Consider the following 20,557-nt stretch of genomic DNA (forward strand, 5'->3'; position numbering starts at 1 on the left):
TTTTTTCTCCCCCGAGAGGAGGGCTGGGCTGAGGCTGCCGATTATTCAGTGTTAGGCCTGCACGTTGTGGTATTAAGTCACCCAACACCTTAGAAAGCTTCCCCCGCCCAGCTGTGTTCCTTTTTGACAGCAGGACACTTCCCTTAAATGTGGCTTAGCTTTATCAGCGGGGCACCCAAATAAGGCCGTCTTTATTCCTGGTGCTGTTACTAGAATGATGAATTGTCAGACCTGCGGTGACTAGTATCACACCAGATCTGTGTAGGTCGTTACGGCTCATTAAGGTATTGACATTGATATTCCTGAGAAACATTCCTCAGCCTGGACTCTCCCAGCACCTGACTGGCCCCAGCCTCCCTCTCCCCCTCGGGCTGGGGCTGGTAAGAAGAGGCACTGGGTTTCCATTTCCTGGAGGTAGAGGGAATCAAGGCATAAAGAGAAGAGCCGCAGACTTCCAGGAGCCAGGAGCTGAGAACTCCCAGGCATCACCACCACCTCCCCCCACCTCAGCCTTCCCCATTACTAACACCCTCCCCACCCCATCCCCTCCGAGCTTCCTGGCTGAACAGAGCAACTCTCTGTTGTGTCCTGGGCCCTCTCGAGACCAGCAGAGAGGCTCAAATCCTGGGTTCAGATCCCATATTCACCACTGATTTGTTGTGGCACAGTTATCTGATCTCTATTTTACAGTCTAAGAAAGCAGGTCTAGAGCTAAATACCTTCTTACTTTTTCATAGTGGAGTTGTGCACATTAAATTACATAAAGAAGGCATACAATAACCTAACATGCCTGATATCATCATCTGAGTAAGGGCTGAGTCTGTGATATTGACCAACCCGTGTGTGTTGCAGAGAATGGTATGTAGCTAGAAGAGGAGACTGGTTTAACCATTCTCTCTCCCATGGGGAAGGTTGTGATCAGAAGTGAAGTGAAATTCGCTCAGTCGTGTCTCACTCTGCAAACCTATGGACTATACAGTCCGTGGAATTCTCTAGGCCAGAATCCTGGAGTGGGTAGCCTTTCCCTTTTGCAGGGGCTCTTCCCAAGCCAGGGATCGAACTCAGGTCTCCCGCATTGCAGGTGGATTCTTTACCTGCTGAGCCACCAGGGAAGCCCTTTGTAATCAGAGCAAACAGCAAAAATACAAAGGGAGTGTCTTGACCCTGGTGAGGTAGAGGGACGAAAGTGGGTTTTTGGGTCTGGTAGGCCTTGGGTCCCCTGGAGGCCTCTTGGTTCCTGTCCTCATTTGGCGACCAAGGGGAAATGGTGCCCAAGGCGGTGGTGGGGTGAGAGAATCTGGAGCGTGCCATGGGTGCTCATGGAACATTAGCTTTGAGTCCTCACCCCCACCCCCACCCCCCTGCCAGTCCCTTGAGAGCCTCATTCCCCAGAGAGCAGCCAGCAACAACTTGGCCTGAGGGAGAGCGGCCTGTAGTCTCTGAGAGGAGAGGAGCAGCTGAGGCCTGCTGTCCTTGGTCACGCTGCCAAGTGACCCTGTGAGACCCCTGGCCAGGGGGCCCTCACTGTTGGAAGGACTCAAAATTGTCTCTCTTCTGCCCTTAGATCTAATTGACTTGTTGACTCTCTTGAGAACAGCTGGATCTTTCCCGGGGGTCTCCCCGAACTAAATGACCAGAGCCTTAGACACAGAGCTGAGGAAGCCGAGCCTGGAATGTGCTAGATGACCCTACGGGGGGACCTGTACTTTTTACGCTTTGCTGGGCCTCCCTTGGAGAGGAGAGGCACCATAGAAAGGAGCTCTGGGGTGCTCTGTCTGTGATCCAGGGCACGATCCCATCCCTGGGCAGTTTGCTTCTCCTGCTCCTGCAGGTGACGGGCGTTAACCTCACTCCTTACCTGAACCTGAGGATAGAATGTGGCTGGGAGATGTTCCAGCCCTGGAATGGCCCTTGCGTGCTACGTTACTCAGTCATGTCTGACTCTTTTCAACCCCACGGACTGTAGCCTGCCAGGCTCCTCTGTCCATGGGATTCTCCAGGCAAGAATAGTGGAGTGGGTTGCTATGCCCTCCTCCAGGGGATCTTCCCCACCCAGGGATCGAACTCGAGTCCTGCCTTGGCAGGTGGATTCTTTGAAGCAGCCCTTGGAGTGGGGTCAGTTGTGTAATTCAGTTAATAGTCACTGAGAACCTATTGAGTTCAAGGTAATGTGGAAGCTTGGCAAGGAAGATGCAAGGATGGACAGGCTGTGAGATGGACAGGCTTGGAACTGTGTGGTGTAAATGAGCACAGGGTCCTGAGCCTTGGGCTTGGAAGATGACTCTTTCTAGGGGAAAATCCTGTTCCGACTGAGTTGTACCTGACACCTGGAAGCTTGTTGAAAGGGTAAAGGTGGCTGTGGAGTAGCCTGGGTGAACATTGTGCTTTTAAGAAAGAAGAAAACCCTCAGAGTTCCTGGGGTATGATTTGGGGAAGTGGTAAGGGGATGCTGGGTCGGAAGGGACCAGACCAAAAAAGGCCTTATGCCTGTAGGTTTTCTTCTAGAGGCAATGGAGCCACCAAAGAATATTGAATAGAGAGTGACATAGATCTGCAGATAGGAAAGATCACTGGAGGCCAGCTAAGCCGGTGATAGAGCATAGTAGAACTTTGGCCAGGAGGGAAATGAGACTTTTCATCTGGACAAGAAACCCTGCACTAGCTCACTGGGAGGGTGGTTAGAGGTGAGGTTAGAGATAAAGAACCAGGAGCGGGGAAAGGAGACTAGACTAGGGAGTGGGCGGGAGGAGACTTGCGAGGGAGGGTGGACAGGACACGGAAGCTGGTTGGGATTAGCGGTTCCGCGTGGCTGGACTGCCTGACTCTGTCCCTCCCACGTGGTGCCCACAGTGGGGACGGGGATGGGGAGAGCAGAGTGGCGGGGAGGGCAGGAGGGCTGCTGTCTGGAGGCTAGCATGGAGCAGACCCTGATCACTGACCATAGCCCCGTTTGTGCAGGCCGCCCTGCCAGCTAGATGTAAGACCAAAGGACACAGGCCATTCAGGCTGGCAGGTGTCTGTAGCTCAAAAGGCTACCCTTCTGTGCCAGGGGAGCCAGGAGCTCCCTAAATGGGGTTCGATGAGATGGGGGGACGTTGGGGAAATGGCATCACAGGCTGGGGCTCACCTGTCTCTGCAGAACACTTCCATTCATGCCCCACTCCCCCATCCTCACGTCTCTCTCCCACTGGGATTCAGTGCCAAGAAGAGACTGCTAGCCAGAAAACAGAGAGGGAGGAGGGTGGGGAGGAAGTGGGCGTTGCCTCTGGCCTGCCTCACAGTTCCAGACCCCCTCCCTTGTGTCACCCCTAGAAGGACCAGCTTGGCTGCTCTGAACCTTCAGAGCCTTTCCTTTGAGGGCTGGGACAGGGTATTCAGTGGTATCCTGGCTCTTCTGTCATGGAAGTGAGGGTGACCCTTCTCCTCTGGGCATAAAAAGTTCTTGGGAGATCCGATGGTTTTTCAGATGTTGTAAGGGACAGTTCTGGGGCAGGTAAGAGGTCCTGGGTCTTGGGGATGTTACTTGGATGTTAGTCTTCTGTCATTAGTGGGTTCTGGGTGGGCTGCCTGTGTCAACCCCCCACCCCACCCCACCCCATCCTGTGCTCCAGATGGGAGGTGAAGGGTCCTGTGGGGAAGATGTGGGCTCCCCGAATCGCTGGGCAGGCTTGCTCCTTCCCTCACATGCCCAGAAATCCCCATGCTGCAGGGTGCTGTGGGAGTCAGCCCAGACCCCCTGCCTGCACGCCCATGCTGGCCCCTGCCTGCCTCCCAGCAGCGCCTCTGCAGCCCGCCTGGTCTGTGTACATGCCCTCACAGTCCCCCTGCTCCTCGCCTGCCAACCCCGCTCCCTGGTTCCCTGGCAGCTCGATGACTGTCAAGGCTCCACTCTACTCCCACCTTTCCTGCCGGGCCCCTGCATGGTCCCAGGGCTGGTCTCCCCTGTGGCCACTTTCCCCCAGGGCCCTGTGCCACTCAGCATGGCACCACCCTTCCACTGCCACCTCATGGTCTGTGCAGCTCCATGTGCCTGTCTTGCCGCCTGGCAGGAGCAGCCTTACTGTAACGTGGCACTTTGGTGGGTACTCCTGGGGCACCTGACCTGGAGCTGGAGCTCACGAGGCCTGCCTGGTTGATGAGTTTGTTTTCTGTTTCCCAGATCCTGGGCTGCGGCCCAGATCGGTGCCATTGTTCTCTCTGCCAGTAAGTTCCAGCAGGGGGAGAGACTCATGGCCTGGGGCCTGACAAAGGCGCAGGGTGCCCAAGCAACTGGCCTGGGGCGCTGCGCGACTCCTTCCAGACCTGGCCTCGGGGCTTCTTTCCCAGTGGCTCTAGGTCCCAGGTGTCTTTGCCGCCTCCTCTAGACCTCGGCCTTCATCTCTGGTTGGGCAGCCGGTCCTCACCGCCCTGTGTCCCAGGGGCTGACAGCCAGCACCTTTGGCCACGGAAGCCTTCACCGAGGGTCCACTGGGGAATTCAGAACTCTTGAGGCATGCTCTCCACCCTTCTGGAGCTGACCCTCTCTAGAGGCCAGCAGGGGCTGAGGCAACATCCCAGAGGCTTTTCCCCAGGAGGGCCAGGCTGGTCTCATACCTCCCTTCAGCCCCTGTGTCCCTCCGCCATCCCCGAATAATGGAGAAACACAGATTGCCGTCCTGAGTAGGCTGCTGGTGCTGGGTAACTGTGCCCTAACTGCAGGCTAAATGCAGAATAACCCAGCTATCTCAGAGGCCCTTTTTTGGAGAAGGGGTGACCATTCTCCTTAGAGCTTCTGGGACAGGTGCCATGGGCATTGGTGGGGATGGATTGTACTTACCCCAGGGTTTTTTTGTGTTTGTTTTTTTTTTTTGTCATTTCAGATTGGAGGCCGGCGCTGAATCTCGCTGCCCTGGACTGTGCTGAGGAGACCAACAGCGCAGTTTGCAGAGACTTCAACATCCCTGGCTTCCCGACCGTGAGGGTGTGTGACCGGGAGGGGGCAGTGCGGGCCTGGGGGGCCAGTGTGGTTGGAGCACTTTGCCGGCTGCCCCGTGCTTCCCTGGCGTCTGCCCCGCTGAGCTCTGTGGGGGTCCTCCCAGGCTTCTGGGCCTGACCTGCTTAGATCCCAGCCCCTGGAGTCCTGTGCTTTGATGAGACACCATCTCTAGAGGCGGAAAGCCATGTGAACTGGGAGGCAGAAAAGAAAGAGGCTTACTTGGTGGGTGATCTTCTCCCCTTTATAAAAAGGGGCTGTGTGTTGTCGTGTTGGGACCCACAGATTTTCACTGTGAAAAGTGATCATCCCCTAGGTTGGTGAGAGCTCCCAGCTCCCAGGAGCCTCTTTCCAATCAACTCCTCGCCCCGCCCCTGCCCCCCGACCTCCCAAGCCTTAGAGGGCTGATCTCAACCGTGTTAAACCAGGGTTTAGGCTCTGACACACCTGGGGGCAGGATCAGACTCAGAGGACCTCATGGTCTCCCTGAAAAGGACCCAGGAGACACTGGCAGGCCTCATCCTCCTCAGGCCAGTGCCTTGAACCTGAGTGGCTCGGAAGTGACCTGTCTGGAGAGCCTTAGCCCCGTGCCTCAGGCTGCAGGGATACCCATCACAGGAGTCGTCACACTCGACACATGATGGCCCGTCACCCGGCTCTGGCTGCAGGCAGCATGAGTGCTCTGATGAGACCTTGCCTGCCCCCCGCAGGGCATCAGCCACTTAGTTAGCATCTGGACGCCTTCCAAGGCTCTCCCGTCGGAGGCCCTGGGAAGCCCAGAGCAGCAAGGCTGTGTGCCCTCCTCAGGGCTCAGGTCCGGCTGTAATCCAATTAGTTCTCCTCCAAATTAAAGAATCCGCAACCGCTTCTCTCTCTCCAGCCATGGATAATTAGCCTGCTCCCCCCACCAGAATGGCATCTAGAAAAGCAGTTTCCTCTGCTTCCACTAGGATTAAGCAGGAAATGCCTTTGAGGACTGAAAAGGCAAGTATTGTCCCCAGAACAAGGGATCTGAGTTCAGGGGCTTCAGTTGCCACGTGGAACTGTGAACCATATCTGAGCCTGAGGACACCCAGAGAATTCCTCTGGAGAGTAAGACCCTGGGCTCCTCCAGCCACATCCAGTTCTGAGTCCACATTCTTCTCCAACCATGTCCAGATCTGAGTCCATGAGACGGCCCGTTCTCACGGCCAGTGACCTCCTGCTAGGTTCAGGGTTTCCGTGGCCCAAGAGAGCTCCCTCCCGCACTCCTGTTTACCACTTAAGGTGAGGGCCCTAAGCCCCCATTCCACTGGCCTGGGAGGTGTCCTGAGGCAGCAGCGGCTGCTGTTATCATTTAGAGGTGGCAGCAGAGACATTTTCTATCAACCATCTCTCTTTTACATTAAAGACTCCCATGATGGGGCCGCTGCCCTATCCCCAGCCCCAAGATATGTAACTTGAAATATTCAAAATTATCCTCCAGGGGCAGCATGGAGCCTTCTGTTCTTTCTGATGAGTCAGGGCGAGCAACCCGTGTGGGAAGCTGAGGGAAAGAGTCAGGGTGATGGCAGGAGTCCCTATTCACAGGCCAGAGCTTTGGTCCCACCGAGGGTTCTGCACAGGGGTCCAGCCACCTCCCAGCCCCCGGGAAGAGGGTTGGTGATGGGCCTATGGCCAGGCCGGGACCTTCCCGGGGGGTTCCGTGGGGCCTGGCACCTGGGACATTCTGTTTCTGTCTGGGAGAGGCTGGGGCTCAGTGGGTGTGCAGGGGGCGGCCCAGCTACACCAGGAGATCCAGAGCTCCTCGGCGCCTACCCAAGTCACGCAGCACACGCAGCCTGGGTGCCTCAAGTGATTCATCATCTCCCCAGCCGCCCAGCCGGCTGTGGGAGGGGCACTGGGAGGGCGCCTGAGCTGGGCTCCCTGACCTCTCCTGCCTCCACATGGGCAGCGCCAGGCCAGGCCAGGCGGGGCTGTGCTGGGAGTCACCTGTCCATTTCTTCAGAACCCCAGAGACCCGTGTGGTGACCTCTCAGCCTCTCCCAGGCAGCCTGCAGTTCAGCTCTGGCAGAGAGAGGCACTCGGTGCCCTGGCCTCAGGGCTCTGGGCCAGGGCGCATGTAGTTATAGCTACCGGTACATCTCAGCTCTAAGGCCCTAAGCAATGGCTTTCAAATCTTGGTACTGTGGCCAGCAATATTTACAAGGAGATCCAGAAGTTGGTTTGGATCCATTGTCCCTAAAAGCAGTCGTTTCATAAAACAATGTTCTTAGTAAGTGCAGTACACACTGATATTTTTTATTCTATTTATTTAAAAAAAAAAAAACAAAACAAAAACAAATACTGGCTGTGATTCACTAAGTTGATTTTACAGCTTACCGCTAGATTGCTTCTGGTGTTTGGGAAACACTACTCAGATTCCAAATCTCCAGAAATTCTGGCCTCCTGAGAGCCCAGTGTGCCTGTGAGCAGCATGGCTGGACTCCCTGGAAAGCAGTGCAGAACCCAGAGGTGGCCCTGGCTGCCAGCTGGCCAGAGAGACAGCCCTGATCCCCTGGGGACTGGAGCCTGTCCTCGCCCCCACCCACGAAGGCTGAAAGCTCTAAGATGATGAACAGGCCGAAGAGAGAGTGTTGTGAGTGTAAAGGGGACAGGCCCCACAGGAGTCTGGCCACCCCAGTGACATGTGTCATTGTCCCTTTCCCCTGCTTCCTGCCCCTGTCACCCTGAGCAAACAGCTTCCACCAGCCCATCCTGTTTAGCAAACAGCTGGCCCTGCAGGGCGGGCCAGCTGCGTCAGGGCCCCATCAGACGGGAGCTTGTGCCCAGCTGGAAGAGAACCGAGGTGAGGGAGGGAGAGGTTAGCTGGAAGCAGGTTCTGGCTTGTGCTTGGGGACCTAGAGGCCGGAACCTGGGGTCAGGGAGGCTTTGCTATGAGTCACAGGAGTGCCCCTCAGTGGGTAATGGAACAGTGCAGCCGAGGGCCTGGCTGGGATCAAGATTACAGGAAACAGCAGCCTTGCGTGGGCGCAGACAGAAATCTTCCTTTTGCAAGATTCTGAGGAGATAATTGACACGAGTTCAAATCTTGGCTCCCCTGCTTACTGCTTACTGTGACTTGGAAAGTTGCTTAACAATGCCCTAGCCGCCAGCCTCAGTTTCCTTGTCTGAAAAATGGGATGATAATATCTCCTTAATAGATCGTTGCCACATGTGAAATGAGGTCTTACATGTAAGAGTGCCAAGGCATTGTGGTGTTCACCAGAGTTCCAGGAATCTTAGTGGTCTTCCTTCCGGTTGCCCATGGGCTCGTGGTAGCCCCTCCGTGATGCCGCATTTGAGGCAGTCCATCTGTCAGCAGCTGTGGAGTGAGTGATTTCTGTGGATACAGCCCCGTGCTCACCATTGCAGAGAGGCCAGACCTGTAAGTCACAGCCAGAAAGATAAGCGAGGCCGGCCAGACAGGAGAGTGCCCAGCTAGTTGCCAGGCAGGGAGCGATGTGTCGGGGTGAATGCAGGGGGAGATTGGGCTCACTGAACTCTCCCTCCCACATCAGAGAGGCCTTCGTGGGAGGAGGAGCACCCAGAGGCAGAGGACTTCCGCAGGGTGTGAAGGACAGATCGGGTTTGGCTGGGAGGGAGAGGAGCGTGGGCAGGGAGGATGTGAGGGAGGAGGATGTGGGCAGAGCCATGTGGTGAGCTGAGAAGGCTGATCTGGCTGGAACAGAGGCTCCTGTGGGGGCTGAGGCAGGGCCCCGGGAGGAGGGAGCCCAGGGGTGGCCCATCCTGGAATTCAAGGCTGGGAGTAGGGGTTGCAGTCTGGGCTGTTATTTTGTGTGTCTCGTTAAATGGTGAGATGTCAGGGAGCGGGGAGGACAGGGCTCAGAAAGATGTCTCCAGCCTCTCTGGAAAAGGAGATGGGTTCGCTCTCGGCAGTCACTCACGCTCTCCCAGGCATCTCCTCCACGGACAGTCCACAGAGTAGGAACCATTAAGCTTGTGCATATCTTACAGGCTCACTCTAAGATATTTGGAGGTCATTTTCCTTAAAACTTGTTTCAAAGGCTTGGACTCAGTGCCACTGATGGTTGCCCCTGGCGAGTGTATTTCCTGCTTGGCCTTATTTGCCCCCTGGGAAGGCAGCTGTTCCTGGATAGATTGGCAAAGACCTGCCCAAGGCCATCCGGTCACCCGCCTTTGGGGAGATCCCCATGGTTGGGGAAGGCAGAAACTCCTGGGCAAAGTGTTGAGAGGAAAGGGACTGGGTGCTGACTGCTCCTGGAGGAAAGAAAACTCACTGCTGGCATCTTAATGGCCTGTTTCCAAGGAAGGTGGTGGTTTCCTTCGGGTATGGCACACGCCTCCAACAGCTGACTTAATAAGGATGCATATTAATAAGAGGACAAAAATGTGCCCTGACTCGATTTTAATGTGATTTTTACATGAGCTTCCAAGCTGATCAAAGGGCAGAGGTTCTCTATTCAACTGAACAAATGTCCTTTGAGTGTTTCCATGCCCGTGACACTGTGCCAGGCACTGTGGGGCTTGCAGAGGTGAAGAAGCTGTCATCCTGCCCTCCCAGTTGGGAGGCGGAGGGGTGGAAAGTTCAGGTTCAAGTTCATCATAGCTGAAGTGTAAGAAATGGGGGGCAGTGGGAGGTAAGTGTGGGTGGGGGCAGATCCTGGAAGGCCTCGAATGCTGTGAGTTAGGACTTTATTCCTTGGCAGTAGGGCGTGATGGCAGGGCTTTTAGGAGGAGTGACATGATCAGACCGGAATTGTCCTTTAGAAATCCATGCAAAGTGGCAGTGAGGGTGATGGCTGGAGAGTGAAAAGAGGGAGCATATTACTGTTTCTAGGGCGTGAGTTGGGGGCACAGGTAGAGACAGTTGCAGTGGTCCCTGAAGTAGGTTGTAGGCCCTACTTTAAACAAGGCATCTGGTCTCGAGGACTGCAGAAGTATCACCAAGGTCAGGTTCATGGAACACAGGCCTTGGGGGAGAGGGAGGTCCTGGGCTGGGTGGCAGGAGGAGCTGGGTGAGATAAGGAACCTGGGCGGAGAAACAGGTTGGGGGAGGGGTGACTCAGTCTCCAAGAGTGTGTGTGTATTGAGGGACAGGTGCCGTGACTTCTGGAAGAAAGAGAAGTTAAGACAGGTGAGGCTCTGAGACAGAGTTCAGGCCACAAAGCGTTTGGACAAAGCAGATGACATCAGCCAGGGAAACAAATAATGGGTTTGTCTGTCCGTTCACCTGTGTATTCACTCATTCATTCAAAAGCAGAGATTGAGCCCCCTGTTTGTGACAGTGGCTCCCTGGGCTTTTTAAACAGAAACGATCTGATGTGTGGTGGGAGGAGAAACTGGGGCAGGAGATGGCAAGGGCCATAGGCACAGGGGAGGAGCCCAGGACGAGGCTGAGACGAGGGCAAGGGGAAGGCCATGAAGATGACCACGAAGGCCTGGGTGGTGTCAGGCAAACCAAGGGAGGGTGACGACATGAGGTGGAAGAGGAGAGTGTCGGGAAGATGTGGCCCAAAAAACCCTGGCTGAGGGGAGGAGAAGCAGGCGGTGGTAGCGTCAGATACTGCGGAGAGAGGAGAAAGGCCTGGAAGGTCACCGGACGGCCGAAGAGGTCAGCCGAGCTTGCCTGGAGCCCTCAGCTGAGTCGTGGGGGCCCGAGCCATGGCTGGCTTCCTGGGAAGGCAGAGCACACTGTTTTGAGAAATTTAGCAGTGCAAGAAAATGGGACAAGCCACAACTGGAGAAGCCTCTATTCCCATCCTTCATCCCTTCTCTTTTTTTTAAACTTAAAAAAAAATAGATTTGAGTCTATTTGTCGGCTTAGGCAAGGAGCTGGTAGACTAGCGGAAAAATGCAAGAGGGAATGATCAATAGGAAAAAGTTCCTCTAGAGTGTGAGGTGCGGGAAATAGTACTGCGGTGGTGACATTGTTCTGGAAGGTGGCTGGGACAGAAGGGACGGCTGTGTGAGGGGAGCTCTTGGAGTTCCTGCATACCCCTAACTCAGGCCCCTATCTGACTTCCCAGTGCCTATGGCTGCGGCCTTCAGAAGGCTCAGCTTGGGTCTGGGGGCTCCTGTTTGACGAAGGTCATGCCCCCTTTTCATAAGGCCCCTGCTCAGATCTTGGAGACCTGATGGTTGAAGAAGAGTCACACACTACTCTTCAGTAATGGACGGTAGCAACTACTCTTCAGTAATGGACGGTAGCAACTATCGCCATGGAAAAGCCACATGGCTTAAGGCGTCATGGTGTCAGTCATGTTTTTATGCCTATGGAAGCAAGTTGAAGTCTGTCCTGTCTGTACAAGGACCACATCACTCTGAGTAACTGCAGCTGTAGAGGCCAACCTCTGGGATATAATTTGTGAGCAAACCAAACCCCCAGTAGGTGGGTCTTTTATTTTGTTTCTGAGAAACAAAATCAGCCTATAACATGCCCTCTCTACTTGATCTCCTGTCATAAGCCTGGAAAAGTGTGCTCGTTTTTACAAGTGTAATGATGGCATATAATTTTCCCAATTCAAAGTATATTCAGTATCTACAAAGAACACTATTAGGAATACAAGTGGCATGTGCCAGTGAATGGTTTTCACCCAGAATAGAAGTTTATATTAATGCTGTAAGCAGAGAGAGGATAAAAGGGTCCAGGTCCAGGGTCCAGGTGAGGTCAGCAGGAGCAGATTGCAGGTGGGGAGAGGTGCGCGGCTTCTCCACATCTTTGCTGTTCACGGAGGAGAGGCGGGCAGGTGGCCTCCACATTTTAGTTTTCTACCTACAAATGGCTAGAACAGACAGGTCCAGCTGATCAGTGTTTCCTAGTATTTAAAAGGAACAAGGAACGGGGATGATGATCTTAACACATGTTGATTTCTTGCTGTCTGTACCAGGTACCATGCTAAGCACTTTAGTTGCCATTGAATTGTCACAGTTCTCCAAGGTCGACAAGTGTCATCCTCATCTTAAAGATGAGAAGATTCAGAGAGGTGAACAGATTGCCCAGGGTCACACAGCAAGAGCGTAGCAGAACCAGGCCTTGAACCCAGGCCTGGTAGACCCGAGGGCCTGCTCTCAGCCACCAGCTTGGATAAGGCCCAACGGCCGTGCTGTTGGAGACAGGGGCCCAAGATGGCTACAGGTAGCCCTGAGGTTAGGGACCTCAGGAAGAGACCTCTCCCCAGCCCTGCAGGCTCTTCCTCAGGCAGTTAAGTAGCCACCTGTCAGGATGACCGAACTCCGTCCCCTCCTGAGCCCAGGCCGGGGCTCTGGCTGCTCTCTAACACTGAGATGGGAGCCCAGGTTCTCAGGGGCCCTCCTCTGTCCTCTCTCCCAAGGGGGTAACAGGCTGGCCCTGGGTGTCATGTGAACGGGGAGAGAGTTAGCCTGGCCCATGTGTAACAAGGCTTGTTTCCTCAGGGGCTCAAGCCTACCCTTCAGTAGGCCCGAACTGGAGACACCTCCCTTCTGGAGTGTCTGCCGAGCCAGGCCGAGAGTCCTTGGGGGCCAGAGACACCAGCCTCCCTGCCTCTCTTCCAAGATAAGGAGCCAGGACAGACGGCCTCCGAGGGCCGCTGACATTTTCCAGGGGGGTGTATGCAGTGACTTCACTTTATTTTTTCAGACGGGCCTGCATCGTTTAGTCACAGAGGAGCTCTTTTCTAGTCCTACATGCTGGGTCCCCAGGCTTTGTAGAAACAGGCCACCTCCAGTCAAGTGTCTGAGCCGCAGCTTCCCCAGGGGCGCCAGGGCCGTGGGGGCAGGGCTCGGGCGCAGGACACTGGAGAGAGGAACCCGGGTCCTCTCCAAGAGCAGACACCTCCTCCTCTCATTTTACAGACCAAGAAACTGAGGCTCACAAAAGTTAAGTCATTTCCCCACAGTCGCCCCGTTGAGTTAACAGCTGGGCCTCCACAGCCCAGCTGCTGTGGCGGTGGTACCCGGAGCTCCACTGACTCCTGCCTGTGTGTTTGCTTCCAGTTCTTTAAGGCCTTCTCCAAGACCGGCTCAGGAACCACGCTCTCAGGTGGGTGTCCCGGCTCCCGGGGTCCCGTTGGCGCTGTCTGCATCTTCCTCTCCCTCCCTCCTTCACCCAGGCTTCTACTGCGGGGGGAGAGAGAGGCCAGCAAGGTCTGCAGGGGGAGGAGGGCCCCAGTGAAAGCCAGAGGGGTGTCCTCCTGAACGTGCCCTCCCCAGCCAGCCTGGAAGATTCCTCCGGGAAAATGAGGCTGAAGAAGCCCTTCCCAGGAAGTGGGGTCAGGTGTTCCCAGAATAGCCCTTGTGTCGAAGTGGGATGGGCACCCAGAGGGGCAGCCAGACAGTGTACGGAGGGCTCTTGGGGAGCTCTCTCCTGCCCTGAGGGATGGGTCCCTCTGCCGTGCTTAGGGCTGGGGGCGACCCCCACCTGCCTCACGTGGAGGAGGACTGACAGATGCTTTGTGTTGCTCAGAACTAGCTCGTGCACTGGGCCCTTTCTTCTGTGAGGGAAGCTGAGATCTGCACTCTTCTCCTCATCCCCTGCCCCCTTCCTCACTCCTCTCTCCCATCGTCATTTACAGTGGCCGGAGCTGATGTGCAGACGCTTCGGGAGAGACTCATCGATGCCCTGGAGTCCCACAGTGACACGTGGCCCCCGGCCTGTCCCCCGCTGGAGCCTGCCAGGTAGCTAGGGCCGGGGCGGGCCGGGGGCGGGGTGGCAGGATGGCAGGCCTGGCAGTGAGAGGGCGGAGGGGACAGCAGGGCCGGGCAGCGGCTTGGGTCCTCCTGTTGCCCATGCTGTGGACACCTGTGCAGTGGGCTGGAGCCTGGAGCCGCTGTGAGCAGCTGGCGGAGGGCTTCCCATTGTTGGAGAAGCCCTGACTTCCTGGGGTTGAGGGGGGTGAGAGGGCCCACTCCACCAGCTGGGAAGGGAAGGATGGGCCAGGGTTCTCTGGGTCATACCTGCTCTGCTTCTCACAACCTGTGCTCAGGAACCTTTGAGGAATGACACAGGATGTCACTCAGTCTGACACAGGGAGGGTCCCTGAGAAGGTGGGCATGGGGAGGAAAAAGGGAATGGGACGGGGAACTGAGAGGCACAAAGCCCTGTCAGATGAAAGTGCTCCTTTCCTGAGCCGTGGCTGTGCCTGGGGGATGGGGAGCTGACTGTGCACCCCCACCCCCCACCCCACCCCCGTGCTGCAGAGCACCCGGTGGCTGGGATTCAGGCAGCCTCTCAGGATTGCCTCTGTTCTAGGAAATCAGGATAGCAGGGTGCACAGTGTCTGGCCTTAACTCTTCCATGAGGGAGACAGAGAGATTGAAAACACAAGGTCTCCTGCCCTTTTGGATGAGAACTCCAGATAGGAGACAGCCCACCTGAGGGGCCAAGAAGGAACAGATGCAAGTATCAGCCAGGACTGCTGGAGGTGCCCAGCTGTGGGACACAGTGAAGGTTCCAGAGGCTGAGAGGGCCTCGGGAGGCAGACACTGAGCTTAGGGCCCCCTAAGTGTGTGTGCTGATGTCTCGAAAGCTGAGGCCCTGCTGAGAGATTGTGTTTCCAAGTGTCAGTGGCTGTTGAATCCAAGTCACAGTGCTTCTTTTATCCTCTTTCCCAATTCTTCATCCTCCCAGAGACCCTGGACTGAATATCTAGTCTTGGTGCGGTTTGGGGGTTCCATAAGCAGGCCCCATCTCTGCAGGAAACACCCAAGCCAGCCTGTACCCTGCTCCTCACTTCTGTTGTTTCTCAATGACCGTGTCTCTATGTCTGTCTTTCTCATACCCATACTTCCTTCATGGTGCCTTTCGGCCCAGAGGGATCTCAAGAGCAGTCAACTGGGTAAACCTGCCAGCCTCTCTCAAAGTGATCCTTCTAGAGAGCTTTAGGGAGGAGGCAGAGACATGTGATGGCAGGTGGGCTGCCTCCTCTAGAAGTGTGAGAGTGAATGAATGGGGAGGGGGCGGGCTGTGTGGACAGCAGCCTGCAGGGCCTGCTCTTCTGCCAGCCTGGGGGACACCTGCTACCACCTCAGCGGCTGTCAGTATCCATCCACCCACTGGGGCCACTCTGGCCCCCACCTCTCTGGCGTGTCGTTTTTATCGTCACTGGGCTGGAATCCATTGGCCCCAAGTTGCACCTTCAGTTTGGAGGTAACCAACTGTTGTGTCGTTGGATCCAGAGAAGGGAAACAGATCATCAGTTTGAGGATAAAAGTAGAGGCCATCGTGTCCTGTTACGTGTCTGATGAGGTTCTGCTTTTTTATTGAAATGAGGACATAGGTCATTTTTGTATTGTGTAATTGTTTTCTGTGGAAACTGCATTTTTAAAACAATTTATATCTTAATTCTTTGATTTTGGGGGGAATAATAAAATTTGACTTATTAATTTCCACCTTTGTCCTGGGACCCTAGTTTCCTTGTTTTAAAATGAGGAGGTTAAAAATCTTAAGATTAGATGGGTTCTAAGATCTCCTGCACCCAGGACTTTCTGATTTTTTAATTCCTCTTTTATGCCTGCTACAGGGGAGGAAAAAGCAAGTCTCCCAGTTGGTAGTGACTTGGCACAGACTAAGACTTGTGTCTGATAGCTAATAAACAGCAGTCTCTTAGGAGACCAATAAAAACTGCAGTTCTAAGTCTGGGCCGTACCCTGGGCCGGAGCATAGAAATAACTGGTCTCAAAGCTCGCCTCCCCAGGTCTCCTCCCTAGACTGCCCATACTCACTCCTGACTGAAAAAAACAACCCAAGTAGCTTGGTGAAATGAACCAGACATTAGTTTAGGTTGAGGTAACAGAGAGAGAATCTTTTGAGAATCAGTGTTTGGTTTACTCCTGCTGGGAGGCTGGCATGGAGACTTTGCAAAGCCTCGTGTGGAAACAGCAGATGTGTGTGGCTGTCCCCACAGTACTGTGTCTGCCAAGACGGCTGCCACCAGCAGCTTCGCTGTATTCTCACCACAGAAAGAGTGACTGCCAGCGGTGTCTCTTGCAGGCTGGAGGAGATTACTGGATTCTTTGCAAGAAACGATGAAGAGTACCTGGCCCTGATCTTTGAAAAGGAAGGCTCCTACCTGGGTAGAGAGGTGAGCTGCCTGCAGGCTTCCTGCATCCCCTGAATAGACATTGGGAGAGAGAGCCCAGTGAGTTCAAGAGCAGGGCTGAGCCTGTGCACTTCTTAGCCCAGCACTGGCCCTCCCCCTGCTGGCGGAAGCCGGGAAGTGTAGGAGCTGGACCTTTCCGTTTAAAGCCTTTTTGTCTGCTCTATCTTCCTCTTGGAAACTGAGGGCTTCCCAGATGGCTCAGTGGTAAAGGATCCGCCTGCCAGTGTTGGAGATTCAGGAGACTAGAGTTCGATCCCTGGGTCCAGAACATCCCCTGGGGGAAAAAGTGGCAACCCACTCTAGTATTTTTGCCTGAGGAATCCTATGAACTGAGCAGCCTGGAGGGCTACAGTCCATGGATCGCAAGGAGCTGGACACGACTGAGCACACACATATGCATGGAAAATGAAGATGATAATATCTGCTGTTTATTAAGCATTGCTAGATTGCTGACACACATAGTTGCTAATTTTTCTAATTAACAAAGATGGTCAAATAACAGGCTGAAAATCACACAGCCAGTAAGTTGGTATGGCAGGACTTCAAACCAGGTCTGTCTGCCTCCAAAGCTCGTGTTGTTCCTATGCTACCCCACCCCCAAAGAAGTAGAGTAACAAATTGGGGGAAGGGAACCTCAGAGAGCATCTAGTCCCTCTTGAGGATATGGGGTCCCTTCCCAGGTGAAGCAGATAACAAAATCAGGCTGGTTGGAATCTCCACTCCAACCAGTGGATCAGTGGTCCTAAACCTTTTTGGCACCAGGGACTGGTTTTGTGGAGAACAGTTTCTCCACGAACTGAAGGGAGGGGATAGTTTCAGGATGATTCAAACACATTTCATTTATTGTGTATTTTATTTCTAATCTAATGCTACTGCTGATCTGACAGGAGGCACCAGTCTGCAGCCTGGAGGGTGGGGACCCCTGACTTATGTGATATGGCTGTGATCATGTTAGTCAACTTTTCTGATCTCATCTCAGAGAGTGGTTGGGAACAGCAGGTGAGACAGCATAGGGGAAGAACCCGGATGAGTAACTTGGCAAAGAGTATGCACTTTATAAAGATCCATCCCAGCCTGCTGTGTACAGCCCGCCGTCCTTGGCTGCATCATGAACTTCCCAGGCCCCTGGGCTTCTTCCAGGTCCTGAGGTGGGACAGGCCAGTGCCCGGGAGATGTTCCAAGGCAGTACTAGGAGATAAGGAGAGAGGGGATGAAATTAAACACCACTGTTGCTTCTGGGTGGTTCTCCTCCTGAAACTCACCAAGCACAGTAGAACACTCTGAGCTTTCTCCAGACCTCTCAGCCTTGAGACTGGAAGCATGGAGGTGAGAGGAGCAGGGAGCTTTGCTGAAGGATGCCTGGCCCTTCTGGGGTCCCCTTCCACACCTGGGGTCATGCCTGTAGAGATGATTGATGAAGGTTCATTGGAATAGCTCTCCCCACAGTACTCCCTCCATCCCTCTAATAACCAGGGGCAGGGGACCCATGTTCATGCAGAGACGCTCAGGGATGGGTGGTTTGAGAGGCAGGAGGACACGCTGGCCAAGAGCCCTGGCTCTGGAGGCAGATTGACTTGGGATTTATAGCCCAGCTCAGGCACTTGTTAGCTGTGTGATCTGATCACGTGATTTCACTGCTGAGCTTTAGCTTTTACCTCTCCTGTACAACAGGAGTTTGAGTTTTTAAACAGATACTTCGGTACGTACTATTTTTAGTCATTATTAGAAGCATTCTTGTAAAATTAATCTATTCAGTCTTCTTAACAGCCCTTGGAGGAGGGTATTGTTACAATTTTGCAAGTAAGGAAATGGAGTCTGGGAGAGATTTAGTCTGATTGGGCCAGGATTTAAACCCAAGCAGCCATGGTATTCTGTGCTACCTGGCTTAGTCTCCTAGTAATTGTTCCTATTTCGTAGTGAATGTTATTTTTGAAGATTAAATGAAGCAATCTGTATATAAAACATAATACATACTCAATAAATACTACCTAATATTATATTTCTCCTTCTTAATGGTAGTGCTAAGTCAATTCAGTTGTGTCCAACTCTTTGTGACCCTATGGACCGTAGGCTTCCCTACCCATGCAATTCTCCAGGCATGAATACTGGAGTGGGTTGCCATTTCCTCCTCCAGGAGATCTTCCCAACCCAGGGATCGAACCTGCATCTCTTACGTCTTCTGCGTTGGCAGACGGGTTCTTCTCCTGAACTCTTTCTAAAAATAAAATCATTGTGTCTAAGTTCTTTTCTGATTCGGGACATAGATAGAAGTCTTACAAATATAAAAATGAAACCACATTTTATTATGCCTTTTGCAATTCATTGGAAAGAAAGTTACATTAAATTGGTACTGTCCTCAAAGATTTGAGACGTGTGGCCTGCACGGTTCCGAGGAGGCAGCGTTTGCACGCCTTGTTGTGGGTTGGATGTGGTTGGTGGCTGTCACTCATGATGAAAGCCTCCGCTTGGAAAGGCTGAGAGTCTGGCTGGAGCACAGCTGTCACCCAGGTGCATGCCCAGTGGCCGCCCCGACCCGATGTCCCCCTGTCTCTGCAGGTGACGCTGGACCTGTCACAGCACCAGGGCATAGTGGTGCGCAGGGTCCTGAACACGGAGCGTGACGTGGTGAACAAGTTTGGTGTCACCAACTTCCCGTCTTGCTACCTGCTGTCTCGGAACGGCTCCTTCTCCCGGGTCCCCGCGTGAGTGTCTCTCCACCCCTCTCCCCCATCCGTCCCTGTGTTTCTCCTTTCTTCCTGCCTGGAGAGGCCGCCAGCCTTTCACAGGGGCTGATGAGTTCTTTGTCTTGCCAGTCTCCTGAGGAGTCCCTGGGCAAGCAGGGAGCACCCTCTGCAGGAGGAGCAGATACCTGCCTATGGCAGGGTCGGGGAGTCTACAGCCTGAAGTCAGGGCCCAGGACGCTGCACACATACCTCCACCTCCCCCGCTCAGCAGTCCAGGCCCAGGTCCCTGGCACACTCAACACCCAGCCAGCGCCAGTGCTTCTGCACCAACCCCACTGCAGCCCTGGCCCTATTCCCCACCCTCCTCTCTTCACAGACAGACTCCTTGGCAGGCTGCAGGCCTGGCAAGCACTCAGCTATGCCTGACCCTCCCTCCCTTTGGTTTTCTAATTGCAGAAAAGTTCATTAGGAGCCAGACAATAGCCAGTTCCAAAATGCCAAGAGAAAACAATCAGGCCAGCCGCAGCCCCTCTGTCAGGCTCCCGCTGCTGAATGACCCATTAAATGGTGCCAGATGGTGCCTTGGTGCCCTCCCTGGGCAGATGATTGATGTCCGCTCGGCCCCGCAGGCAGGGGCCTGAGGGCCAGGGAGATTGAGGCCGGCCCGAGGCATCCAGTGAGCCGCTTTTCGGGGCCATTGTGCCATCCCGCTCCGGGGCCAGGCAGTGTGGCCCCTGGTACTCCCAGCCACCCAGCAGCACAGGGCCAGGGCTCGTCAGGAGCGCGGCCAGGGAGGAGGCAGGACGTGCCAGTCCTGGTGGGAGCAGAGGCATTGTTTCCGCTCTTGGAGTTGGTGAAGGGGAAAATGGTTTGTGACGATGCTGCTTCCGAGCCATCTGCTCACTGATCAACATCGGGCTGGGACAGTGGAGTGGAAAGCAATGTTTGTTGATGCCGGCTCCCCCAGGGTGTCCCATCACACCGCTGGGCGTCACGTCCTTCCCTCCAGTGGTCCCGACTAGGAGGTGTCGCCTGCCCCTGAGGACTCCTCTTTATGAGAAGAGACAGGGAAATCAGAAGGAAGAGACTTGAGAATTTTAGTGGTTTGGGGGATTGTGGCTGTGATTTTTTTTCAAAGTCAGGTATCAAACTTCCGTTGACTTCCTTGGGGCGTGATGTCACCTCTGGTACCTTGGAGCCAGCTTGTGCACTTCCTTGAGGCCACACACGGCACTTTGTATCTTTGGTCTCTGGGGAGGATCATCAGACCCACCGTCCAGTCTGAGGCCAGAAGTAGCACTCTCCCCAGAAGACCCACCTGCTCCCGAAAGTGCCTTGTCCCCTCCCCTGACTCCACCTCTCTGGGGCAGGTCGAGGAATTCACAGGCCCAGCCTCTTTCCCAGGTGGGATTTTGATTTCAGACTGGTGTTAAGCAAACTAGGCACAGCATGGCCAGTGAATAGAAAGGTTAACGTGAGGCGGGGGTGCCTTGCTTTTGACCTCACTGAGAATAAGATCAAAACAAGTTCTACTATTTCTTGATAAACATTTTCGTCAGGGGAGCCATCGGCCTTCTCTCTTGTCATGAATTAGCTCTGGGGTTTCACTCCTCCGAGCTCACTGCCTCTCCCCAGTGATTCCCTTCCCTCACAGGCTTACAGAATCCAGATCTTTCTACACCACATACCTGCGGAAGTTTTCCGGGACCACCAGGGGGGCTGTCCAGACCACAGCTGCGCCAGCTACCACCAGCGCCGTAGCTCCCACCGTGTGGAAGGTTGCAGATCGGTAATGCCTCGCCTCATCCCTTCCCTTCCCC

The 20,557-nt window shown here is 54.4% G+C and overlaps 1 protein-coding gene across 2 annotated transcripts in view; it reads left to right on the top strand.

Moving 5' to 3' along the window:
* QSOX1 (quiescin sulfhydryl oxidase 1) overlaps window positions 1–20,557 on the top strand; it is a 40,539-nt gene that overhangs the window by 4,829 nt on the left and 15,153 nt on the right. For both annotated transcript variants that reach the window (XM_052653809.1, XM_052653810.1), the window contains exons 2-7: window positions 4,860–4,960; window positions 12,950–12,995; window positions 13,528–13,630; window positions 15,945–16,035; window positions 18,610–18,755; window positions 20,392–20,526. In XM_052653809.1, the coding sequence (XP_052509769.1) occupies window positions 4,860–4,960; window positions 12,950–12,995; window positions 13,528–13,630; window positions 15,945–16,035; window positions 18,610–18,755; window positions 20,392–20,526 (622 nt within the window). The remainder of the gene's footprint in view (window positions 1–4,859; window positions 4,961–12,949; window positions 12,996–13,527; window positions 13,631–15,944; window positions 16,036–18,609; window positions 18,756–20,391; window positions 20,527–20,557) is intronic.

This window comes from Budorcas taxicolor, chromosome 16 (genome assembly GCF_023091745.1).
Source record: "Budorcas taxicolor isolate Tak-1 chromosome 16, Takin1.1, whole genome shotgun sequence".
NCBI lineage: Eukaryota > Metazoa > Chordata > Mammalia > Artiodactyla > Bovidae > Budorcas > Budorcas taxicolor.